Source organism: Opisthocomus hoazin, chromosome 6 (genome assembly GCF_030867145.1).
Source record: "Opisthocomus hoazin isolate bOpiHoa1 chromosome 6, bOpiHoa1.hap1, whole genome shotgun sequence".
In the NCBI taxonomy this organism is placed as follows: domain Eukaryota; kingdom Metazoa; phylum Chordata; class Aves; order Opisthocomiformes; family Opisthocomidae; genus Opisthocomus; species Opisthocomus hoazin.
In genome coordinates, this window is record NC_134419.1 from 58,995,742 (window position 1) to 59,023,068 (window position 27,327).

A 27,327-nucleotide genomic window follows, 5' to 3' on the forward strand; every position below is an offset into this window, starting at 1 on the left:
ACAATGTTGATATGATTGCAGCGAGCCATACCTCAGTTTTAGTGATATGAGTTCTGGCTTTTGATAACATTTCATATGATGCACTGCCATGTTATTTGTATGCTTTGGAGGAAGGACTTGTTATTGGACAACACTACACGAGGCCCAAAGGTGGCTGAAATGCATACTCAGCTTAGTCTGCCTGCTCTTCACTATTAAGTTGCTGCAAGGCAAGCTAGGATGAGGACGTGGAGTGCTTTAACTTTTCCGTACAAGCAGCTTATTCTTGCCAAACACACATTCTCACTATATCAAGGTCTAATGCAACTCCAAACAAATTGGACAAGTGCATGCACAAGTTACAGTCAAGCACTGGAAACCCACACTATGGTTTTCCTCATAGTAACTTTCACTTAGAGTAGTGCTCTGAACTGATACAGGCTGCAAGGAACACGGGAATCGGAGAAGATATTTTGGGAGAGGAAAAAGAAAATATCTACTGGAGTGCATATTAAAGTGAAACACATACTTTGGCACTTTGCTGAAGAAAGATCATCAAATTTGAGACCTCGCTGAGCACATCAAGAGCCAAACACACAAAGCCAGAATCAGAATCTGGCATCTTTGTTAAGGCAAGGGTTATACCTCCTGGTTCCCACTGTGGGTGGAGGGCACTTTAAACAAATAAAATGCACCTGGGTCAGGGCAACCCCCACTATCAATATAGGCTGGGAGATGGAGGGATTGAGAGCAGTCCTCCTGAGAAGGACTTGGGCGCACTGATGGATGAAAAGCTGGACATCACCCGGCAATGTGTGGTCGCAGCCCAGAAGGCCAACTGTATCCTGGGCTGCATCCAAACAAGCGTGGCCAGCAGGTCGAGGGAGGTGATTTTGCCCCTCTACTCTTCTCTGGTGAGACTCCACCTGGAGTCCTGCGTACAGGAGCCCTCAGCACAGGAAAGACATGGTGCTGTTGGAGCAGGTCCAGAGGAGGGCCACAAAAATGATCAGACTGATGGAGCACCTCTCCTGTGAGGAAAAGCTGAAAAGAGTTGAGGTTGTTCAGCCTGGAGAAGAGAAGGCTGCGGGGACACCTTATTGCGGCCTTTCAGTACTTAAAGGGGGCCTGTAGGAAAGATGGGGACAAACTTTTTATCAGGGCCTATTTCAATAGGACAAGGGGTAATGGTTTTAAACTAAAAGAGGGCAGAGTTTGACTGGATATAAGGAAGAAATTTTTCACCATGAGGGTGGTGAAACACTGGAACAGGTTGCCCGGAGAGGTGGTAGATACCCCATCCCTGGAAACATTCAAGGCCATGTTGGACGGGGCTCTGAGTAACCTGACCTAGTGGTAGATGTCCCTGCTCACTGCAGGGGGGTTAAACTTGATGACCTTTAAAGGTCCTTTCCAACCCACGCTATTCTAGTATTCTATGAAAAATGGACTATAGGTCAGATTCAGCTTCTACTTACTCCAGTAAGAATCTGGAGTTACTCTAAGTCTGATCCATGCCTTGAGCCATTCCACATCTAACCCAGCTGATATGCTGAGAGTTATTCTTGACAACGTTCCCTTTCTTTGCCAGCAGAGCTGAGAGTCATGGCCAGGCCTGAGGGCAACTGGGCCTCTGTTCACCCGCCAGAACTACCTGCCTTGGACCACGCATTACCCCAGACTTGCCTGTAGCCAGCCCACTCCACAGTAACTTGAACACCCACTTAAGATGATAATTTCTTTTTTTCTCTCGATTCTATATTATAATAAGAAGCCTGCTGAAATAAAATTGCACTTAGATTCCCCCCACCCCCACCCCACCCCAGATTAATGGTCTTAACAGGCAGCAGCCACAAAGGCTTAATTCACAACTATTTCAGTAGCTTTAAAAAGATGCAGCAAGTAAGAGACTTTCAGCACAAAACATCGAAGGTAAAAGCTATATCTAGGAGTTAGTCTTGGCAAGACAGTTTACCTCTCCTGCCCTTCTTTTCATCGTCAATGCCACTCTGCACAGTCAGTCGTGAATAACTGACTGGGTGGTAAACCTGTTCACCGACACAAGCTGACATCATAGTTTCAAAACCAGACTTGCACAGAAATATAAACAGCTGGTGCTGGATTTGGTTGTTGCTATTAAGAAGCTTGCCCCTTCGGATGCTCCATAGCATTAATGTGTTCTGGATGATGGTCTGTTGAAATGGCTAATTCCATTTAATTTTGTGCCCTGGTTCTGGCTGCGTCCTTTTCTTCCTTAGTTACTGTCAGATCGCAGATTGCAGCTTTTGACAAGACAGCGAAGGGAAAAAGGTCAGCACTGAAATAACCGGGCGGCGCTGGCAGCGAGATGGTAGGCTGAAGCTGGTGTGTGCTGGCTGCGCTGTCGGCTTCGCTTGTATGACTCTGATGAGAAGCTGACGGCTTGCATCCACACCTGGTAGTTGATGTGGCCAGTAAGATGCCACATCCAACAAAATCTTTCAATCACATCTGCGTGCCATAAGCATAATCAAAGCAATGATGCTGTCAAACTGAATATGAGGCACCTCCAATTCAGCACTGATAGCCTGTTTACAGGCTGCATGTATTGGTCACTTTAAATCAGAGGGAACAGGAAGGACCTAACTACATTGCTCCACATTGGGGATGATGAATTTGCAGAGTCAAAAAGCATTAAGCATCAGATAGCTGTCACAATGTGACGAGATCAATTTGTAAATGGACTTGCGAGACAGCTGCGTCACAGTGAGCCAGAGTCCCAACTAGAATTGTCACCACATGGAAATTTTTTCATCAGCATTTTACTAAACCTCTGTCAAGTCAAAAATGAAACTGAGATCAGAAGTAATCACCAGCACAGTGGCAATTATGAGTTGCAAGAACAGTTACAAGGAGTGGGTCAGTCTGCTCTAAGCCCTGATCGTGACTGGCTTCCACCAAGCAACAGAAAGCCCTCATGATCTCGTATCAGATTCTAAAAATTAGTAATAACGCTGAATAAAAGCCAAAGTTATTATCACCTCACTCAGGTAAGTTTCATGCAAAAAGTATTGACAGAGCCACATTTCAAGGCTGTAAACAAACAAGCTTCTTTGCTGGATAATGTGATAACATATTGCACTCTTTCAAAAGGTCTACTGTTTTTCAACCAACACTTTGAAATGCAAATTTGAATTACATATTTTTTAGAAAAACAAACAGAATTCCTCATTTAGAAAAAAGGGGGAGGAATGTTGCATTTCTAGAAAATATTATGTTCTAATTCAGCCATTTCTAAATGCAGGTGTATATATATTTTTTACATATGATTCAATGGCTATATATTTTACCTATATGTTACAGTAAACTGTATTAATAATTATCTAAACTTAAAAAGCATTAAAATTCTGAGATTACTTCATAGGCTTCAGTACTTTTTGTGCTAAAGTCCCAACAAAGTACTTTAAAAAAAAAAAAAAAAAAATCACATTATATACAGAGTAGAACTGTATCTCACTGTCCAGCTACTTGGATTCAGGATCTGGATTCACACTACCATGAAAAAAGTTCAGTCCCAGAAGATTCCCTCCAGGAGACAGCGGTGATGAACCTCCGGCTATGCTGAAATAAGTGAGATAATGCTTCGGCAGGAGGGTTGGACCAGATGGCCCACAGAGGTCCCTTCCAACCCCTACCATTCTGTGATTCTGTGATTCTGTGATAAAAAGCCAAGCACAAGTGTAAAGATTTGCAGCCTCACACTGTAAAACCTCTTGCAGGAGTTCATTTTGGATAAGGCTTGCAGGACTGACTCACAATAAAAGCTATTACAGGCCTAATTCTTGGTGCTAAAGAACATTTAACCCACAACAACAGTATGCACCATTCAGTGCTGCAGTTTTGGTTTCCTCCTGTTTTCAAGCTGCCTGCTGCTATAAGCAAAGCTTTCAAGCACACAAGATCCAAGTTTTCATGCGCTGGTGATTCAGCACCACGCCTGTGCCAGACTTTGCTGGACGGCTTTGTCAACAGGGACAGAACAATGTTCAGAATTTAAGGGAAACAAATGCCAGTATTTTGCTAAATCAGCAGTAATACACAGAAAATTGTTCTGCCTGGTTTATCACAGAATTACAGAACAGTAGGGGTTGGAAAGGAATTCTGGGGATCATCTAGTCCAACCCCCCTGCCGAAGCAGGGTGACCTACAGCAGGCTGCACAGGACCTCGTCCAGGTGGGTCTTGAATATCTCCAGAGAAGGAGAGTCCACAACTGCTCTGGGCAGCCTGTTCCAGTGCTCTGTTACCCTCAAAGCAAAGAACTTCTTCCTCACATTCATATGGAACTTCCTGTGCTTCAGTTTGTGCCCATTGACCCTTATTGCTGGTCACCACTGAAGAGTCTGGCCCCGTCCTCTTGACACCCACCCTTAAGATATTTATAAGCATTTATAAGGTCCCCTCTCAGCCTTCTCTTCTTCAGGCTGAACAAGCCCAGCTCCCTCAGCCCTTCCTCATAGGACAGATGCTCCAGTCCCCTCATCATCTTCATAGTCCTCCGCTGGACTCTCTCCAGTAGCTCCTCATCTTTCTTGAAATGGGGAGCCCAGAACTGCACGCAGTACTCCAGATGGGGCCTCACTAGGGGCAGAGTAGAGGGGAAGGACAACCTCCCTCGACCTGCTGGCCACATTCTTCTTAATGCACCCCAGAATGCCACTAGCCTTCTTAGCAACCAGGGCACACTGCTGGCTCATGGTCAACTTTATATTGTTCTGATTTGAAAGCCACAAGGACACTGAAGCCCTTTTATAGATGCAAGTAATGCAACAATTTTCTTTTCTTTTCTTAAGAAAGGGAATCTATTTCTAAGTATTCTTGTGTATTTTTAATCACATTTGTGATAAACTAGTTACGTACCAAGCTTGGCAATAAATGAAGTAGTTCGAACTCACAAACCAGGAATTGAACTAATTCCTTTTGAAAAAGGAGAAATCTGTCTTTTTGCTGAAAAATATCCATTTTGAAAAGCAAATCCTTTCTTGAAAATTTATTTTCTCAAATGCTTTAGAAATATATTTTCAAATTTCCATGGTTTCAAATTCAACTTTCCAGTATTCCTAACGTTGTCCCAAACAATTACAAGAATACTACTGAAGTCCTTCCTATTGGAACACTCACATTTTCATGTGGCCAAATGCAATTTTTGGTGAACAGAAAAGCTTGCAAGCAGCCGTTGCACAAAAAATTTCCTGATATAAAGTAAGCAAGCAAAAAAAGAAAGAATTTCAGAATCTTTGAAATAAAAAAAAAAATCTTTGAATTGACAAAGCTTTAACATTGTTTTTTTTATCAACTCCACAAGAATATTTTAAAAAGCAAAATTATTCCTTTTTAAATTTTTCCACAGAGAAGATCTTATCACAAACGTCCACAATTATATATTTAGGAATAGTTCAAAAGATACAAGGATATTTCATTTTAAATTTAAATATGCAGGGCAAGATCATATTGTGATTGACATGTGCAAATGAAGAGTGAACCGTTTCCCTTTTCTTTGATATTGATTAGATTTTTCCTGAGTTGCCTATTTTTATCTGTTTTCAAGGTCAGCTTTCAAGCATCATTGCTATTTTAGTTTTACATGCTCATTTTTACAGTGTATAAGGAAATGAACAAAAGACAGTAAACACCAGATCTAAATAACCATGCTGTAAACTGTACCTCCCAGAAAACTTATGGTGTCACTCTTACTCTGCTGCAATAGCCTCTTAAGTAGAGAAAAACACAGCAAGTGAATTGCTAACGTAAACCAGAACAAATCCAAGTTATCAACAGCTCCTCTGGGGATTCTTTATGTTTACCATATACACTAATGGTTCTTTCACTGCGAATAAGTAAAACATTAGCACTTTGGAAAACACGTAAGGTACCTCGGCCTATAGAGTTAATTATATCTGGTTCAATAAACCTGAAATTTATGTGAATGTTTTGCAAAATCTTGTTCTAACTGCTGAGGAGTCCTAGCAGATTGCAGGAATGCAGTCTTTCCAGAAATCTGCAAGACATCACCTCTAGACCCTAAAGCGCATGTGGCGGTCTGTCTTAACATCACTTCTGTCTCCTCCTTCTCTTGGATATTTTAAAAAGTAGTATCCCTAATTCCCTGAGTGCTACCTCAGACAACTCTCCAAGCCGGCATTCAGCTGCAGCAGCTATGTGTTTATCGGCACAAATTTTTTCCTCAAGTGACAAGGAGCACGCAGGGCTTTAGCTGTGGCCTGAGGGGATGCTCCAACACATCCACCGGCTTCAGCTCCAATACCACATTAGGTAGTTACTGACATTTCATCACTGTCATTCATTTGTCTTATCACTTTGTTCTTGTGGAAACTTACCTCCTGCACAAACACTTGATGGTTCAGCAGCTAGGATCTCAATGCAAGATTTCTTGAGAATCTAAAAGATTTAGATAATAACATTTTTGGCAATCGTTTTTAATCTATGCTTTATTATTACAGGAAAGGGTGCTCTTTTCTGGGTTTCAGAATACCCAACTTACGGAATCAATAGTTCCTCTCAGGGCATAAAAGCCTCCCGTAACTGGAAAAACATGATCGATGCTGTCAGCAATTGTTGACAGCTGCAAAGGAAGACAATCATAAACCATGAGGAAAACAAAATTACAGTGAACAAAACTGGGCCCTTTCATACTTGCTAAAAGACATCATACTGACATGAAATGATTTATGCCTCAAGTAATTAAATAAATGCCTTCATCTGATGCTGCTACTTGTGCACTAGTATAACAGAAAAACAAAACAAGAGTAAAGCAAGCAGAGTTACCTGAGTTTCATTGAAATCTTTCACTCCAACACAATAAACAATAGCTCCAAAGCTTCTGGCTCTGTTGGCCTAAAAAAAAAAAATTGCCATTTATTGCAAAGCCATACAATCAGTGGAGCCATCAGTAAATGCCTACAGGTTTGACATAAGCTAGTTTGGGTAAACGTGAAGGTGACTTACTTCTTGTTCTGCATAATAAAACTGAACATCTTGCAATTCTCCATCCGTCAAAGCAATAATCACACTAGCGGTCCGAACTCCTACATGGAAGATAGTTAACAGATTGCACATGTATGACACAAGATTCAGCAATCAAAAGAAAGTTTGAAGTGAGGTATTCCTTTTTGTTGACAAATAAATGCAAAACTAAGGCCAGACCCTCAGCCTGATTTGTATGGATTTTAATGGCAATATACCAGCTGAAGGTCAGATGCATAATAGCATGCAATAAGCCAAAAACCTGTGCACCAGTGAAGGGGGGTACTGCTCTAACAAGGTCCACTCACAAACTTCTCTGTTCTGAGTAAAATCTAGCACCCACCAAGATTATATCTATACCTCTTGCATGCAGAAGTTGCAGAATGGATCCAAGAGAGGGTTTCCTCTCTTCTCTTGACAAATATGTCTACACAAACCTTGCCCAGAGATTGTGGTAGGAGATACTGCTGCAAAAGGAGCTTTGCTGTCATCCTATGTTCCCCTCAAGTAGACTTTCAAGGAGCAACCCCACCAAACATGGCATGAAATGTGCTTCTATAGGGGGTTTCAGTCTTGTACTTCTTGAGCAACAAGAGCTGTTTGTGAAGTTCACAGGAATTCTGAGCATGTGCAAACCTTAAGATCAGGTGGATTGGAGAAAATTCACGTCTTGTGGTAAGACATTTCATATCCCACCTAAGCTTGAGTAAAAAGATTGCACAGACTTTGTATAGCTATATATGTAATGCAGTATAGGATACAATACTACCTAGAAAAATGCAACATGTTAACAAAATTAAACTGAATTAATATGCAAACCGTGGCTCAATCGACCATTCTGCTTCAATAGTTCTTAAGTAACTAATACACATACATGTTACTTTCGGGGAAGTATTTGTTATTTTTTCAAAAGAATCTGTTACAATTTCAAGTGTCCTTCCCCATACTGTCTGAAATTACAGACTGATCAGTTCTGACAGGTTTCTTATGCCATACAGTCCTTCCCATGTCATGTCAGACACAGACACAAATCTTTAAAAAATGACCTGCAACTTGGGGGGAGGGGGGCAATAGCTTGGATTCCTGTATTCCTCATTTTTTTTCTGCTCAGCATGCTTGAAAAAGGCTGAAAAATTGGAGATAATATTTTGTCTTCTTTTGAACACTTGTTTGTTCCCTGATATTTTAGCTTATGAATCCAGATTTCATCTACGCCTTTTTCCTTCCTAATCAACTTATAGAATAGTTGAATAGTTCTTAGTTATACGTTATGAAGAGGTAAAATAGTTTTCAGCTGCACTCCTCAGGACTCTTGATTTCACTAGCAGAAGTGCTTGAGAAGCCACACAGAGTTGCTGCTGAACACTCTACACTCACAGCCTATTTTATTAAAAAGGCACTGACCCATTTCTCCATCTTCCAAAGAGACCATCAGCCCACAAATGAGAACAACCTCACACCAGGGCACAAACCAGGCAAGAAGTGTTCAGTTTAACTAATTAGGCCTTCTTTTTGCACAGACAAAAAATACAAACACATTTCCTCCTTGAAATTTAGTGAAATTTTCATTTTACAAACTCAGAATCTGACCCCAAATCATTCACACTGATGCAAAAAAACTCAGTTGATTGCATTCATACCTACACTAATGAGAATGAGGACTTGGGTGCACAAGGCAGACTGGGCTGAGTGTATCAGGACACAAGGGTGCAGGAAAATCTGGGTATTCCTGTCTCCTGGGTGCAGGACAGGCACTTGTGGCTCCAGTGCTTTGGTCTATATTCTGCACTGGGTCAGATTATACTGGTGTCCTCTGGTCTTAATAAACCATGAATCACGCATTTGAAAGTAGGGCTGTAGTCAAAATGGAATGTAGTGATTGTGTAACACCAATTCCTTCTCCAACACGTCTCTCAGCGGGTTTACTGCAGGTCATATAAAGAACTATCATCCTTGTCTCTTCAGTGCAGATATATAACATGAGTGATATACAACACATACCTCCATAGGTTTCGTGGTAAATCTGTTCATTTGCCTGCAACGAAGTGTAGAACATTGTTAGTTCTTAAGTACACTGGCAGCAAGCAAAGCAAAGTTTATATATATAAATCAAAGAAAGGAGGTACCGTGATGCGTACCCTTTTAAATCCTTCATGCATGAACGTGTCTCCTCCAGGCACTTCATACTGAAGAATGTCGAGCCCTCGTCTTATGGCTTCCCTTTGGGTAAAAAACAACAACAACAACAAACCCCACAAAAACAAAAAAACAAACCAGGAGAAAATTTTATTAAAAGTTCTTTTTTTTGTTGTTGACATATTCCTGTAACACAGATACACTATGCGACCCTGTCAATACACTGCACAGAGTGCACACGCATCAGCTAAAACATTGGTGAAACGAAGATTTTTCAGAAAACACAATTTTTCAGCCAAACACCCATGGGAGCCCAAATGCAGCCATACGATACAATGTTAGGGTTAACACATTTTAAGAGTGCAGTTCTGTCCCTGCTCCCTCATTCTGATATACTGTCATTCAGCATAAGACTGAATTAAAGCAGATGCCAGATATTAAACTCTGAGAAACTGCAGACAGAATGCAAATTTAAAAGCTTACGACCCTGTCACAAAAATGGGACAAATAAAAACTCCATATTCAACTAATCATCAGGACAGTTGAGATTAGGACATTTCAATTATAAAGTCAGAGGCCAAAAGATATGAGAACAGGATGGGAATGATGAGAATTTCCTATCCTAAAATTGCTCCCTGATAAGAAAGGGACTTTGATACCATGATCCCTGTTGCACAGCTTCTTACTCCACAAATATCGGTTAACCAAGAGGATTTCTCAGGCAAATTAATAATTTAATTGATCACTAAAACACCCTGATCCTTGGCAAAGTTTTCATTATTTAATGGAACACAAATAAGGCAAATCAGGCACTGATATTCAACAGGCAAGATGTAGGCAGTCCAAGCATCAGCCCCAGACGCTATGGGGCATTCTTTTTTTAAAAAGATAGCAAGAGCCTCTCTAAGTTCCATTTTGCAACTGGGCATTTTAAGCAGCACAACCCGAACTACAGTGGAAACAGGAATCTATGTGGGATGAAGGTAAAATCACGAGATGAGATTGAGGATGTCCTTAGGGCAAAAAGCACATTTTTACCCTTTCAAAGTATAAAATAAGCTGAAAAGGCACACATGGTGATCCATGCAGAGACCAGGCATTTAGGAGAGAGAACATTCTAATACCATGTTCAACATGGTGCCACGGGGTTCCTCTCTACTTTCCACATTCCAAAGAGCAAATCCACCTGGGAGAAGTAAGCAAGTTTGAGCTCTGTCACCAAGGTACAAGCTGGAGACCTGAGCCAAAACTCAGTGGAGCCAGCATGAATGCGAGACTCCTGTGGGATTTCTGGCTTTGGATGAGGCCCTGGAGTACAAAATAGAGGGGGATGTTGTTCTTTCAAGACTGCTACACAGCTCCCTTTATTTATAAGGTGCACTGTGGTACTGAGGCCCCCTCACACAGACAGAAGCAGTAGCAAAACGACAGGCGTTAAGCTGAAGTGAAAGAAAATACTCTGTAACACATCCACGACAGGGATTTCCCTGTGTGAAGTAAATTAAATCCAAAATTATTTGGGTTTTTTGTTTTAGTGGTTTTGGGTGGGTGGGGTCTGGTGTTTTTGGGGGGAGTTTGTTTGGAGGGTTTTATTTTGGTTTAGTTTTTTTTTTTAAAAAGAGGATTTGATTGTGCAGGTGGCAACAAGCATTTTGCTCCAGCCTCAGACTCTCTTTTTCTTAAGAAGCCTGTTGCTTGGCTTTGCAAACCACCTCTGGCAGAGGTGCTGTCTGAAAGCAGCCTCAGAGAGGGGTGCAACAGCCTGGTGAGGTCATGCTCCAGCACTGGGTACAACCAGCTGCTGGCATAAAGTTCAGAGCTTTGGGTCACTTTGAAGGGCATTGTGGGACTTTCATGCGGTCTTTTGCTCATCAGCTGAGGGTCTGAGATCTCTTACACAGAAACTGCCCTTATTTGGGTAGCTGGGGATAACGAGGATGTACATGAATCCCCATCTGGAAACAGTTCCCCCAAAATACTGCAATAAAGAACAGACAGCCTAGTGCTGCCTTTCTCTTTAAAAGGCTGAAAACAAAATGGTAATGGGAGACCCAAAGGTCTTCTAAGCCCTCTTCCAGTTGGGAATGGTGGGAAGGATTTCACTCGGTGCCTCAGTTAGTGCCACACTAAGGACTGAGACAGACCTTTGAATTCCGGTTTGGAGGCCACTTGCTGCTTGAGAAGAGGGATGGAGGGTATTTCTGGATAAAAGTTGTGGGGAGTACTTGCCTGTTTTCTGTCAGCTTCATGACTGTAGTGCCTCGTGAAGAAAAAACGATGAAAGACATCCTCAACATTGGACTGAAACAGAAGAACAAGCCAGATCCATGTTACATACACAGATTACTTCAGCAGTTTTTCAATTGCTAAGAAGCAGTGAATGGAAAAATAAATAGCAAACTAAAATATCATGTTAAGAAAACTTTACCTTATGAACTTCTCAGCTAGGCTTTCCACAAAAGAGTAAATCTCAGTCCAATGATTTCTGACACTTCCAGATCTGAAAAAAATCCCCCATAATTGATTATATTAATCTTATTTCACAGTGAAATTCCTTGTTCCACTCTGAATTTTAAGCCTGGGCTACTCCAAATGTGGTTAGGCACACAAATTACACAGAGGCCTATGGAGATGGGGCAGCTAAACCATGTTGAGGCTTCTGGAGCAGTTGTGTTCGAAGCTGTAACAGGAACAGAATCACAAAATCACAGAATGGTAGGGGTTGGAAGGGACCTCTGTGGGTCATCTAGTCCAACCCTCCTGCCGAAGCAGGGTCACCTACAGCAGGCTGCACAGGACCTTGTCCAGGCAGGTCTTGAATATCTCCAGAGAAGGAGACTCCACAGCCTCCCTGGGCAGCCTGTTCCAGTGCTCCGTCACCCTCAGAGGGAAGAAGTTCTTCCTCATGTTCAGATGGAACTTCCTATGCTTCAGTTTGTGCCCATTGCCTCTTGTCCTGTTGCTGGGCACCACTGAAAAGAGTTTGGCCCCGTCCTCCTGACACCCGCGCTTGAGATATTTATAAGCATTTATTAGGTCCCCTTGCAGCCTTCTCTTCTTCAGGCTGAACAAGCCCAGCTCCCTCAGCCTCTCCTCGTAGGAGAGAACCATCATGGCAAAACCCACTGACTCAAAAAGAAGTAGAAAGAAGTCTGAAATGGTTTACCATGCAATCTGGAAACTAGTTCAGTCACTCTTCCATCTGCTTTTGTTCCTGTTATAATATAAAATATAAATACTTTCTTCCGGTTTAATTTTGACTTCACTAAATCATCTGCTAGCAGATTATTTACTTTCCTAGAGCACAGCTCTCCCCTTGCTGCCACACAGAAAGTCTTGACTGATCTTCTATTCTCCCAGAATGCATGGGAGAATGTTTCCATGGATTACTGTTTGTTTCAAAAGAGAAAGCTTTTGAAGTACTTCAGAAGTGAAGGATAGTACTCGTAGCTAATTTACTGGTCTAGAATCAGGGACAGTCAATCCCTGGCTCCATTACAGATTTCTTGTGAAAACTTTGGCAACTCAGTTACATGCACAAACTTACACATTTGTGCTGCCATTCCCAACATATAAAACTGCATTACTGGCACTTCCTGGCTTTTTTCTGCTTAGTCTTACATTCTTAGGGACCCCCACAGTCTGGTGGGACACAGACCTCAAACAGAGCCTTGCACGCAGCATCTCTACAGTAAATGATAGCTGACGTCTGCCATGTGGATCTATGCCATACACTTTCAAGCCATTGTATAGGCTAAAAATCATGAGAACTCAATGGTTTTAAAAGGCCTTCCTAGGACTGTGGTGTTTATGAAAGAACGGCTTGTTTACTTTCCTTGCCAGGTAAACTCATGTATCAGGTGTCTTAGGCAGAAAGATAAATAATGTACAGAAGGATCACAGGGGCTCAGACACAGAAGTAAGAAATTTCTGAAATGTAACTACTGTAAAGCAGTAGGTTTCCTCTAACTGCTGTTAGGTATTTTTCTGTGTAAATGTACAAAAAAAGTGAGGAAATGATCCCGTATTACAATTCTCAGTTCTACTTTAGGCTTTCTAAGCCACCCTACGCCAGTTGCTCCTGCCCCTGTATGTGAGGTACAGATCAGCATACAGAAGGCTGCATGTGAAATATAATATGGCACTGCCTGTCCTGCAACAGTACTAGTGGAGTGCAGAAGAAGGGCAAAGATAAAGGGACAAGGACCGAAAGGAGCTCCCTGAAGTACATAAGCTGGAATACGCTTGCTCCTGTAACCCTGAGCTTTCACACTGTTCTTCTGGAGAACTGACGATTCATTCACAGAACAAACTGGTTATCAAAGAATGAAGCAATTGCCAGGCACTGAGGGAGGGCAACAAAGCATCAGGGCCTGTTCAAACCAAGGGTCTGGATCCTCTACAGTCTCTGATTTGTACGTGCTATGCAATGACATGTTTATATATTTGTGAACAGCACCAATGAAAGGTGATGGCACTGTTAGCAAATGAGCCCTTTTCTCATCATTAAAATATATTCCTTGCTGGTGCAAGGTATGCACTTTAAGGTCTGCTTTTCCAAAAGAGATCTGAGGCAGTTCAACACCTATAACTCTCCAGGATTTTTCTGAAAGTCCCAGGCTACATCTCTAAACATGATGAACTCAGAGATTTTCCTTGAACCTATGCAAGATGCTCCCAATTCTTAAAAACTTCCTTTTTCATTCTTTCCCTCCTGGAGTTTGACACTTTCAGTTTCCTTCTGAGGAAGGAAATTCAATTCCTCCAATTTCCAATGGAGTCATGTCCCTACATAGAATAGCCACAGTTTCTTACTTGGAAAACACTGACCTATTTTGGGTGAGTATCAGATTTCTACTGCCAGCTGCAGAGGCACTGATGCAATCCAAATAAAGAAAATTTGTTGCTACTTTCTTTTAACAGCAACAAATCATTGTTTCCAGTACCTTCTTAGGACTGTCGGGATTACTTCCCCCCTCCCTCGCCCCTTTTTTTTTATCTACCCCTCAGGCAAAGAACAGCTTGGTAAAACAGCCTAGACACTGAATATTCAAGAAAATAATAAGCCTCTAACAGTGGAAAAATATGAAGACTTTTAAAGAGAAAATGCACAGATAACCTTAATACTGTGCACTTCCATGTACTCTGACTACATTGAAACACTCCTTCTTGGAAAGAGTACAGCCAGTGAGACTAAGAATTGGTTGTAATAAATCTACAGATGCCCACCTCTGAAAAGCTGAGGAGGTCTCTGTCATGGGCTAGTCCTCATGGGAAGCGTGCTGTGCTCTCAGAGTGCCTGGCACTCCATCACTGAGCTACAACCCTGTTGATCAGAGGTACTTCAGCATGGCAGTGGGTCTCCTTCTCCCCTAGGAGGAACTCTACACCCACTTGTTGCTTATCAGCTGGGAAGTGTCAAAGCCAGACAGAAATACTAGTAAGAAAATGTTACTGTTTCAAAATTCCATATAAAGAGTATCAGTGAAGTGGTCAGCACTTAACCACTTTCCCCACCACACTCTTCAAAGCCCTGGTGCGTCATCTCCCACTGCAAATGATGCCCAAATGCCACCAATGCCAGTCATGTCAAATCCCTCATGAACACCAGTGGGGGTGGCCTGGCTTATAGAAGAACGTGACTTCCCCGCCCTCCCACCCAAGCTCGCCTCTGTATATCCCTGTTTCTATAGTCTTTTAATTTGCTGTTTCATATATATGTGTTTTGGAGGCTTCTGGAGTTTGTCCTGATAGTTTCATCTGTTGCTCCAAAGGCCTGACTCCACACCACCAGCAATGGCAGTTTTGATGACAGATTAAACAAAAAAATACAACAATAAAGTATTCGCTACACTATATAATAAATTGCCAAATGCTGTCAGATGTTATGCCCAACACCGACAAAGAGAAGCTGCCCAACACTACTGAAAATACTGAGGCATTTCACTGTTTGGGATCTTCTCTTTCACACCGCAGAATCTCTTCTGCTGGCAGCATAAACTAACTTGCTGCCCTCCATGACTGGATCAGACTGGAGGTTTTTGCCTTGGTTTCCCACGGCAAGCGGGAGGCTCCAAGCATACTCTAAGCTCCTTTCTGACCATAGCCAATGCTTGAGAGCCATACTCATTTTTAACTCCACAGTTACCAAGCCTAGAGAAAGCACAGGGTCTTTCAGTGATGCTCTGCACTACAGGTTATTCTTGGACATCCACACAGCATGATTTTTATAGCAGTTTCAGTGCTTTTGTTGTTTCCCTTAGAACCTTACAGTAACTAAGAACAAACTCCTGTCAATCAGCATACCTGTGCTAACAGGACCCTCAGACAGAGTTGTAACGTTGTCCCAAAGTGTCATCGGTAAACAACCACAGATGCCTTGTCTGGCCTGTTTGGCCATCAAGTGATACACTCCTGTAAGATTTCAGAGGAACTACCCAGACTTCTGAATAATGAGGAAAGACTAATGCAGCATGAAAGAGATCGGCGCTGTGCAGAAGAAGCACTGGGCATGGGACACACACTTGCCCACCCTCACTAGCAACTAGGGGAAGCAGTGCAGTTACGGAACACTATGTATCCTGCTGTGGAGGTTTGAGCTCTTGATCCACCAAGCCAGTGCTGTGGCTGTCTGCAAAGAAAGACTATGTTACAGCCACACCTATCTTGTTGGCTCACACCTTAGAGTTCTCCCACTTTAAGTCATGAGCAGCCTGGTTCAACTCCTCACATCAATCAAAATGGCTGCCGTCACCCAGCCAAGCCCTGGGCTTCCTCCCTGCGCTTTCCTCACTGAAGGAGCCCAGTCAGTCTGACACTCTCTGCAAAGTATCAAGCCCCACAAGCCAAACACCTCTGCGGATCGTGACCCACAGCTCACACGCAGTTCACATGCCTTTCAGTGAGGTTTCAGTCCTCGGAGGTTACACAGTTCTCATGGCAAAGGAAGATGCAAAGCAATAAACAGCTGCTATCAGTAGCTGGAGCACTGCAAAAATTATTCAGGGCCTGTTTCTGCTGCTGGTTCTGCTGGGGTAAACCTGGAGTGGATCCAGAGAAACAGCAGAATCTCCCCAGGTTCATACCTACGCAACCGGGATCAGAATTAGGCCCATGCAAACTGAAAAAACCCACAGGAGGCATTTGTTGCAAGGGTGCTCCCTGCTCCATGAGCTCTGTTCCCATCACACAAGAGACAAAGAGAGTCAGCAAGCCACAACATAGGAAAGAATGTGCTCCCGGCCTCATCGGGACTCAGCTCAGAGAGCAGCTGCTGCTACAGCTCCTGCTGCTGCTGTTTTCCTGAATTTCACATTGCTACCACTTGATGGGAGGGGAAAAGGGGAGGTCAGAGAGTATTTCTGGGGGTGGAAGGAAGTGATGTGATTGCAAGGCTTGATTCTCCTCCTGCTGACTTTGGAGTGCCTCCTTCTAGCTTAGTGGCGCTCTGTCAGTAGAAAAAGTGAGCACATTAGAGGCATGCCTACCTCAGTCTGAGGTATGTCACTGCTGTTTGTGAAGACAACAGTGCGAGATGGTCTGGAAACCTCCTCGTCTTTCCTAACAGGCTCACAGAGGCGGTGGAAGCTGGAGCCCAGAGAAATCAGCCAGGACAATCCCTGCATATGGGATGCTGCTCTCAGCCGAGTTGCTTCACCAGGCAAAAACCAGGCGGGTCAGTTGTAAGGTATCTGTCCTAGGACATGCGTGATTCCCGGTTACAGCTAAACTCATCGTCAGGAGCCTATACAGATCAACATAGTGCAATATACCTCGGACCTGCAGCTTAGAAGTGAAAGTTAAAACCCCAGCACTACCCAAATACTAAATATTTTTACATATACACAGAGAAAAGGCAGCAGGACCCAAAGCCTTTCCTCCCTGCCGAAAGCGAAACCCTTTGCAGATACAGAGCTGTGCCTTGTTCCAGTCCCCCTCCATGCACATTTGCCTCTGTTACAGATTAGCTGGAGGCAGCAGTTCCAGAGATCCTGGAGCAAGAAACAGACCCATTATTACTCATGCTGGGTTCGGTTTGAGTATGGTGTCAGGGAAGTACAACCACCATTGAGTTTGCAGGTCCCCATAAGCCTCTATCCCCTCGAGCTAACGGTGGCCTTGTATACGTCTCATTGCTTAGAAACTGGCACTTTGTTGTTATTTGGAGAGCTCTTTGTGGCCACAACCACACTGTAGACAACAGACTTCTTGCAAAAGAATGGCTCTACAATAAAAGCAAACCCTGGGGCATCTAGCTTGCTGTGGCTTCAGACATGCATGCGTGTGTTCATCCACCCCTCTGCTCCCTTCTTCTGAGCCACCAGAGCATTCAAAGTGACAAGAATCCTCCCCTCCCAAACAATGCTTCCTGCAAGCATGGAAGGGACCTTGACTGGGTGATTCACCCAGGCAACGAAGAACTAGTTTATATTATCTGCTCCAGAGGCAATTAGAAACACTGGCGAGACAGCCATTCTGGGACAGTCCTCACTTCAGAGTACTTGTAGCATTAATGGACAAGACAAGGGCTGGAATGGGGCAGGGAAGATGCAGAGAAGTGACTGGAAAACAGATTTCAGTCCTAGGCCAGCACTCCAAGCACAGGACCCAAAGTACATGAATACAAAAGATGTCATGCCCAAACCCATTCATTTTACAGATAGCTTTTCTCCTATAAAACCACTGACAAATCAACATTACTGACTTCTACAATCCATGCTTCAAAACATTGCCCTTTGCTCCTACGGTAATCCATCTAACCCACAAGTCCTGTCCACCTGGTGCTATAGCTCTTGCTACATCAGAGCACAAGGTGAAATTCATAAGCCATGCTCAGACTGCATCCAACCACTTCAGATCTCCGTCTAAAGCTCCAGAGCTGCTATGAGCAGCATCAGGGATGGAGGACCTGCTCTCAGCATCCTGGTCCTCTTCAGCACAACACGTGGAGAAAAGCAGGATGCTCCATCCCACTCACACTCCAAGACTCTTAACACGGTGAAAATGATAATCAGGAGCAGGGAGATACAACTCTTGTGCTGTGAATAATTCACAGAAGTCAATTCATCTTCTCTGCATTTGAGATTAAAAGGTTCAGTCCTACTATGCCTCATACAAAGTCACAATTCACACCTGCATTAGGTCTGCAAGCTCAGACAAAAATAATGAAATTCTCAATTACTGAATGCACACAAACCAAAATCCTAGGTCAGTGGGAATCTTACAGCTTGCTTCCCTGGCTCAAGACCCAAATAAATCAGATTTAGTTACATGCATAAATAGACTGCAAATGACAAGCTGCCACAGCTTTTTCTTCCTGTTAACTGTACATGTTTTACGTCAAATAACCACTACCCATTAGCTTATCCTTGTGTTTTATAAAGAATTTTTTTCTGGGGGCAGAGGGGAGGAGAATTGGGTTTTCCTGAATATTTTTTTTCCTGCCAAAAGGCAAATCTGGCAGAACAATATCAGGCAAAATACAAACAAATAAAACCTGGTTCTAATAACACAGGTATGTCTGAAGCTGAATAAAAATTTGCTCTGGAACATTCCAAGCAATTATACCTGGTTGTAAGAAAATCACAGCACTGGCTGTGATATAACCCCAACAAAGAAAGATGCAAAGGCAAAATACCAACAGATTATGTTTTGAAAACAATGAAGAATATTTCTTACGGGCAGTTGGAGAGTATAAGAGGTGTCATGTATATGATGTGGTTACATTATAAAGGGGAAAAAAATAACAGCAAAGGAGGAAGACAGATGACACAACCATTTTTAAATATACATGCACAGTAATGAATGCCATCTAAGGAACAAAGCTGATACTTTGTGCAGAGAGCTACTCCTCTCCATCTCAATAGGCAGCTGACCTGTATCAGGTCTTACATCTTACGATGAATTGAAGTCTGCCTGTAGTAGGCAGATATTCTTGCTTACAGAAAGGGAGTACAGCAGTTAATTTAAGTCAGTCAACACAAGATTTTCAAATGCAGTTAAGTTAGGTGACAGAACATGAGTTCAGGCACCTATCTTTGCCAGCAGTCTGACTTCCAGCCACAATGCTGTTAGCCACACTCCTCCCCTACTCACACATTGCATAAAACCAGTGCACAGAACAGTATCGGACAGAGACAGCGCAGAGAGAGAAGCTGCAGAAGTTCCCACAGGTCCAGCTCTGTCCTAACACTCTTGGGCTGGGACTATATGGATACGGGAAGAGAGGCAGAGGGCTACAGTGAGAGCCTCAGACAAAAAATACTTTCTCTCACTAGTACTTGTAATTCACAAGTGCTAAATTCATTCAAATCCTTGGCAAGTAAGTCATAGGGGGGGTGGGAGGCGGGATGGACACGACACGACAAAACACATGTGTTTACTAAACTCTCTTCTTTGTTTGCTTTAAATATGGCACATTGTGAAAAAAAACAAGGTATCTGGAGATCAGCAACTCACTATAGTTGCCTTAAAATGATAAAAACTGGCTCAGAACAGCAGCTCCTGAAATGCCTTTTGTTCTGATGGCTTTTTGGCACGCCCAAAATGAATTAGGAAGCATCGACCTGTTTCCCTCACAACACCTCCCTCCCCCACAAAACTAGCTTTTCAAGGGAAAGTTGGGGAGAAGGACACAGACCCAAAAAACAAAACCAGGAAGGAGATGGGACAGGGTACCTAATCTCCCATCTCATCTGAGGTCATGCTCCTCCCCATCAGCTCGCTACCAGTGACATTCACCTCTGGAGCAAGGCTTAGCAAGTTCAAAGAGAGGTAGCTGGAAAATCGATTACAAGTGAGAGGGCTCAACTGGCCACATTGTACTGATGTCTGTACCAAAGTTGCTGTTGACAGGGATGCTCTGGGGAGCACAAGAGATGAAGCAAAGCTGATGTGAAAGGCAATATTGTTGTGAGCCCAAGAGATGGGTGTACCATGAAGCGGGACTACCCAGAAGTCCAGCAGGAAGACGAGGCACGGAGAAAGGGTAGTTAGCCCAGCCTCCTCCAAAAGAGTTCTCATCACTGCTCTAAAAGAAAATCAGCCAGGGCCTTACTCAAGACATTTATGCTACGGAAAAAGAAAACATTTTCCCAAGGCTGTGCAGCTCATATTTCCTCAAAATCCAAACAATTTCTTAACAAATATCCCAGCAGGAAAAATGAGAAAATACTTCTGACTATCTTGCATTCTTTCTTCTCCCATTTCCCATCATGTCCTACAGTCAAAAAATAATCAAGAAATTTCTTCATATTTGGTAAATATGAAATAGAGACAGATCCGCAGCTCAGATCTGTCATGTCAAGCACTGCCAGCAGCAGATATTTATAGCAGTTTTAAGTCCTTACTTTAACAGGGTTTCTCTTAGTTGCACTAATAAACAATCATAACGATGCTACCAGGCACTGTCATAATCAGAAAACACCAGAGGTCAGTCATCCTTTCTGCTGTTCAAGTGCATTTCAATACGATTACAAACAACAGCTGGATGTTAACAGCAAGGCAGAGATGAAAGGGAGTTATTTACATACTCAAGGACAAGGATGTCACTACAAGACCTGAAGAGTCAAGCAATCAAATCCCTAAAAGGACCCTCCTCGGCAGCTTGGGATAGGATTGAAAAATGTTCTGCAGGCACCTGGACAACCAAAGCAAATGAAGCAACCAAAGCAAGTGAGTGGTACTCAGCCGTCCAACCCGTCAGTTGGGCTTAAGAACTATGCCTTTTTCAAGGTAAACACGAGATCTTTCATATCACATATGACAATGTTACCGCATGCCGCAGAAGAGATGGGCATGATAACTGCACAGTATACTGCCATACCTCATGCAGAAGGAGCAACTTCGCTGCAGACAGAAATATTTCTGCTGCTTCAGTATGATACTTTAAAGTCTTCCACTACACCTCCAAATAAGCTCAAGCCTGCATCACTCAAAGTGTGACATACAGACAGCACACGATTGTAGACTAGGCAGCCGTCTCTGCAGCCAGCAAATGTCCAGTTCTGGTAGCTTCAAGAGATTTGCTCATTTCGGCAACCCCAGAGACAAGGCAGTCCTAATGTGGCTCTGGCATGGTCAGACAACAGCAGATAGCAGCAGGTCTCCCTCCCACACATGCTGCTTTTCCCTTTCACCATGCCAGCTTCTTGGTTCCACTGCTCTGATCTTGCCTATCCCATGGAGTCAACTTCAGGCAGAGGAAAACTGTAAGAAATCAGTGAGTTTTTCATTGGCAGCATATATATTATACCAATAACTTCACCAGCAGATGATCTTTTCCATCTGATGGTTGTTGCCTGCAGGATTAAACCCCCACAGACTTTGCCTAGCAGAATGAAAAGGAAAAAACACGCCCCAGAAAAGTCATTCCAGTAACACACAGTGCTTACATGCCAAATGAGAAAGGTTTGTTGTCTTCTTCCAACTTGCCTGCTACCAATGTGAGATTGCATCTTTCTATGGGGAAGCAAAGCAAAGCAGATTTGAAGTGATTTTAGCTCACCCAGGCTGACTTTACAGGACCTGTCATTCAGCTAAAGAGCACACTACAGGGTCGCGGGATTAAAGCCTGGAATTTTCACAGAGCCAATGCTTCAATCCCATTGTTAGACAGCTAATTAAGGCTGAATGCATCTAACTGCAGACTGGCAAGGCACCAATGAAGGGAGGCAATCCCTGGGCCATGTGGGGATACTCTGTGGTGTATAGGGCTGGGTTTTTCTGGGGATTCTTGCATCAGAAACTAGAGCCAGAATTCTTCCCAGATATGTATCAGGACAAACCCAATTCTAAAAAAATGTGTCCACTGCGTTTTCAGATTTGACCAGCTGCTTCTGACTGGCTTCCTGCCTTCTGCCTACCAGAACACCCTGACCCTTCTCAACACTAACACATTACCTAGTTCCTCCATGATGAACTGTCCCAAGATCCACAGTCTATCCAGTCAGTCAATACTCCCTGCCTCCATAAACTCCTTGTGCTGTGCCAGATGTGACAGAATACAGCTGGGACTAAATACACCCTCAGCCAGCCCCACCCCGCGTACCACACACATTTGGTTACAGCAGGAAGGCAGCATGGGACCTATGGCCCCTAAGATCTGGCGCTCTAATACTGCCCATATGGATTGTGACACAATCTCACTGAAGCCAAAAGCAGCTTTGCCACCACATGGCCACTGACTCTGGATTCTAAAACCACCCAAGGGCCCAAGTAACTTTTACTGCAGCTTTTTATCGAAGAGCTCTTCTTTCAGCCTCTCAAAGGTTATAAATGCTCAGTTTGCAAGTGAAGCCAAAGAGAATTTTCCCACGGGAACTGAAGTGCATGACTTCAGCCATAATCAGGTCCATTGTCCAGTGGACCAAGGTAGCACCTGAGCCAAGATAAAAGACCTGCAGCCTGCTGAAAGAAAACATGTGATTTCTCATCCAGAATACTGGAGAGGAACTTGCTTACGCAGCCAACTTTCTATTGCTTGATATATCAGCAACTCTCTGAGCAAATCACTCTCTTCTCTGCCTTGACTTCCCCAAATACAACATGACTGGTAATAGTGATCACCCCAGTAAACTGCTTTCTGACCTACAGATGAAAAGTAGCACAGGAGCGCAGTGTGGTGATTGCTAGGGGTAAACAATGCCATTGTAAACAAGGAAATTGCACTGTAGAAGACAGATACCATGTCACAGAGAGAAGCCATATTGCAGTTACTGGCATGTATTGTTACTGAGAATTCAGTATGGGAAGTGAGAATAACAACAGTACCAGCCACGTCTGAAAAGCCTGACGAGAATGAATTTGAGAACTAGCGCTAGCCCGCCACAGAGCTCTTTCTAGACATGAAGGTTACTTCAGGAACAAGTTCCTAGTGAAAGAGAACAAAACAATAACGACATGGTGTGTTACAGCATCTTTTAGAAGGGCAGAATACCTTTGGTCTTCAGATCCTTTTCTTCTAAAAACAGAATCACTACTTAATGAAACCTTTTTTTTTGTCTTCTTCTTGAATATGGGAATATACTGAAGTGACAGTGGCTTTTTCGCCTCACGCAGACTGTGCAGAAGGCCCGATGGACTGAACAGTTCTCCCAAAGCGGGAAACGGAACAATGCAGCCTTCATACCTGGCTTACAGGCAAGAATCAGTCTTTCATAATACCATGTTACATATGTAACCCAGGATGTATTAGATAACACAACCATCACATTGAGTATATGTGGGAGACTAGCAATTTGTATCTCGTGTTTAACCCTTGGCTGTCAAGCCAGAGCAGTGCACCAGGAGAGACAGAAATCTGTACCTTCTCAAAAACACCTGTGGTCTGGGTGCACCAGTTTACAACTCACTTTGCTAGTGCTTGCTATAACATGCCTATGAATGTGAACTTAACCATGCCCTCTGGCTGTACCTAAATTGGGGTAACATAGTATTAAAGAAAAGTATTTGTCAACATGTTTTAATAGATGTAACTCAAACAGAGGTTTAAACAATTCCAAAGAAGTTTTATAAAACTTGCTTCTCCTGAACCTTACAGTGAGTCTGTAAAAAACCACACACTACATACAAGCACTCCAATCTTAACTTTAAGTAGGTCTGCACAGCTCTGGCACTGCTAAATCCCATAGGCGACACCTCAGCGCTTGGCCCGAGTCCTGACACCAAACTCTGGAAGTACTGCGGGCACTGACCCACATCCCCCCAGATGCAGCGCTCACAGCCACATGCCACAGACTGAAGACGACACGATTTTCCAGGTTTGCATATGCAACTAACCCGAGATAAAGCATGGTGCTCCCCTAAATGCTCTGCTTGGGAAACGCGCCAGTTTTGGGGAGCAAAACCAAGGATCCTGCCCCACACCTCATGCTTGGCATCATGGGAGGCAGGGGAAAGCACCCGGAGGGATGGGGGAAGCAACGTCCCTGGTGGTGCAAGGAGGCACTGAGGGGTGAATAAACGCTGTTACACGCGACTGTCACTTACTTATCCAGGACGAAGTAGAGATCAAAGGCACCGTGACAAGATCGCTGCTCTTCTTGCTCTTCCTCGTCCTGCGGCCAGGCGCAGGAGGTTAGGCTCCCCACCGCCAGCAAGAAGCAGCACAAAACCGCTGCTCTCTCCACGCTGCTCCTGCAACTCGCCATCTTTTCCCTTCCTCAATTCTTCCTCCTCCCGCAGTCTCTCTCTCTCTCGCTGCAGAACTTACGGGCTCTTCGGAAGCGCCAAAAGCGGGGAAGGAGGGGGGGTGGGGAACCACCACCAACCTCAGGATCTCGGCTCAATCCTGCGTGCTCAAGACAGCCCTGCCCGCCGGGCACCGGACTGCTGGCTCAAGGCCGGGGGCTGAACCCGGCCGGATGGTTCCCGGAGCCCTGTCCCCATGCCCCGCCGCCCCGGCGGCTCAGCCCCGTCCCGCACGGAGAGAAGCGGCTCCTCTCGCCAGGGCCGGAGGCAGGAGGGGCGGTGGGGGGGAAGGGAGGGAGGGAGACAGGATCTGATGGGGAAAGCTGAACCGGGACTTTCCTGTTCCGGGATACCGAGGTGGGAAAGGCTGCTGCGGGCGGGGGACTCGAGTTAGGGGCGGCTCGCCCCAGCCCCCCCGCGGGCACCGGGCCGGCCAACCTCCCTCCCTCCCTCCAGCCGCGGCGGGGGAAGGGACCACAGCTGCCCCCGCTACCGAGGCGGCTCCGCGCCGGCGGCCCTCGGGCAGGGCGGCGGGGAGGGGGTTGGCGGGGGGCCTGGCCGCACTCCGGAGCGTCGCTGCGCGTCCTGCGCTACCGCTCGCCCGCGGACTCCGGGAGCGGCGCGGGGGTCCCGAGGTGACCGGGGCTGGGTGGCGCGGGCTGCCGAGGCGCAGAGGGGCTGCTGTGGGAGATGAAACTTACGACAGACCGGGAGTGAGGGGGAACTTGTGAAAAATTTACTTGCAGGTGGTGGGTGCCATTTAAAAGGTTGGTGCCTGGGGGCGGGGGTAAGGGCAGGTTTTCACGACCCTCTCACGCCACAGCAAAATGATTCCCTTCCGTGGTAAAAAACAACTTAGTTTACTCGCACTGGAGTCTTCACACATGCTGCAGGCAATGAGTAATGATGAGACGGGATCTCTTAAAGGAGTCTTTGCACTGTAGCGTAATCACTCCCGGCCTGATACACACAGGTTACAAAGCACTGCCCTACAGAGCTGACCCAGCTCATCTGGCTGCTGCCTCTCAAGTTTGAATAATCAGTGGCTTTCAGCCGCTTCTCCCTCCCCCACACCGGCTGCAGTCCCTAATTAATGAAAAGAGGCACGGGGAGGGTTGCGAGCCGAGTCACTTTGCATGATAGAGTTGGGACTAGACGTTTCTCTCTGTTTCTTTGGGGGGAGGCTTTTGAACGCGAGTCAAAGTCGAGGGAATCAATCCCCTGCGGGTTTCTGGCGCGCTGCCCCGTCGGCACTGGCCCCCGAGCACCCACCGCTTCGCTGGGGCCTCTTCACCCCCCGCCAGGAGCTGCTTTTCCGCGCCGACAGCAAGAAGTAAGTGAGACCTCCTCCCGGTGACAAAGCCGCCACCCGCGGGGGCCCCAGGCCCACCCGGGTATTTCCCCGCAGCACACGGCAGCTCGGTCCCTGGCCCTGCCTCCGATCCTTTCCCTCTGTGCCCGACGGGGACAGGCGTGGACGCGGCACGCCTGCCCCCGCCGCACAGAGCCCCTTCCTCGTCGCTCCCTCCAGCGTGTTTTTTTGCGGTGTAGGTTGCCACCCGCAACTCTGAAACACAAAGTTTGCGCTGCGGGGAAAGCATCTCGGTTTTAGCTCCCTACTTCTGCGCTGGACGGAGTTCAGACACGTCCCGCCGCGGCGGCGGTCGGAGACTTATCAAGAACAGATTAGAGGGTCCGCTGCTTTTCAGCCGCCGGCCCAGTTTTAACTATGCACAGCTAGAAGTTGAATGCGCTGCTTGAGCTAACCACTTTAAAGGTTTTTTTGTGCGCTGGCCAGTTCAGATTACTTAGATCATGGAGAAATACAAGAAACCCACATCCTCCCTGGTGACATTCACAAAAAACGAGTGAGCAGCTGCTGGGCAGCAGGAATCCCCGTCCCTCCCGCCCCCCCGGGCTTCGCCCCGGGCAGTGCCCACTGGTGTCCGCAGCCCGTCTCATCCCCGGGGCCGCAGCCCCGCCACCGCGCCCCGGCCGCATTTTCCGATGACGCACGTTGCCCTTCTCTGATCGCTGATAAACCATCTCGCTCTGCAAAGAGAGTAGCCGGGCAGAGCTGCCTTCTCCAAAGGCTGTGGGGGCCCGGCCAGGGGGGCACGTTTCACGGCTCGGTGGGCGCACGCGAGAGCAGCCATACCGAACTGGGGAAACACCGGGGAACGCGGGGCTGTTCCCCGCTCCCCCGGCCCCGGAGGCTGCGGGCTGTCTCTGCAGAGCCGCCCGCTCCTGCCCGCGGGCGAGGCGGCCGGGCTGGCCCGCAGCCCCGGGGCTGCCGGTGACCCGGGCGCCCGGGCTCGTTTGCTTGCGGGTCGGTCGGCGGGAAACCGACCCGACGGCTGGCTGCGGTGCCCGTGCGGTGCGGGCCGTGCCCCGGGACACCGGCCGCCTGGGCGCGCAGGCCCACAGCCGTTCGGGCTCCCGAAGGCGGGTGGCAACGTCGGCAGCTGTCCGCACAAAGGCCGCAAACATGCGAACACTTGCGATGCGGGGTGAGGTGGGAACCGCTCATCCGGGTTTCCTGACGTCTGCCCCCCGGATCGGAGAGTGTTCCCCGGGAAGCAGCGGGAGCTGCGGCGGCCCACGGACCCGTCCCCGCGCGGCCGCAGGCTGCCCGCCCTCCCGCAGCGCCGGGCCGGCTCCCACAGCCCCTTCGGCTCTGCAGCGTCGCTCCTGCCGCCCGAGCTGGGTCGTGAAAGCGAGCAGCAGCCGTTTACCTCATTCGCTTCGCTCCCTGTAGCACAGAACACGTACAGCGGGATTTGCTCTGTTGGTATAGGATTACTCTTTAATTGTAGCGAAAATCCATGCTTTCAAAAGCATTACAGGGTTGACGTTTCTTTTCTCAATACAAGCCATTATTCAGATCACATGGACACTAATCAAATAACCCGGGTTATTTCATTTGTCAACATGTTCATAAGAATTTTCTACCAGGCGTTAAAGGCATTTATATGGAACGACATCTTTCAAAAGCAATGTC

The 27,327-nt window shown here is 45.7% G+C and overlaps 1 protein-coding gene across 3 annotated transcripts in view; it reads right to left on the bottom strand.

Moving 5' to 3' along the window:
- The window catches only part of ANTXRL (ANTXR like), a 66,772-nt gene extending 42,093 nt beyond the window's left edge, over positions 1 to 24,679 (bottom strand). For all 3 annotated transcript variants that reach the window (XM_075423335.1, XM_075423336.1, XM_075423337.1), the window contains exons 1-9: positions 24,126 to 24,679; positions 11,566 to 11,637; positions 11,367 to 11,438; positions 9,140 to 9,221; positions 9,003 to 9,036; positions 6,984 to 7,063; positions 6,804 to 6,872; positions 6,520 to 6,600; positions 6,356 to 6,416 (exon numbers count right to left, since the gene is read on the bottom strand). In XM_075423335.1, coding sequence (XP_075279450.1) covers positions 6,356 to 6,416; positions 6,520 to 6,600; positions 6,804 to 6,872; positions 6,984 to 7,063; positions 9,003 to 9,036; positions 9,140 to 9,221; positions 11,367 to 11,438; positions 11,566 to 11,637; positions 24,126 to 24,286 — 712 coding nt within the window. In that variant the 5' untranslated portion in view covers positions 24,287 to 24,679. The remainder of the gene's footprint in view (positions 1 to 6,355; positions 6,417 to 6,519; positions 6,601 to 6,803; positions 6,873 to 6,983; positions 7,064 to 9,002; positions 9,037 to 9,139; positions 9,222 to 11,366; positions 11,439 to 11,565; positions 11,638 to 24,125) is intronic.
- Between the last annotated feature and the right edge of the window lie 2,648 nt (positions 24,680 to 27,327).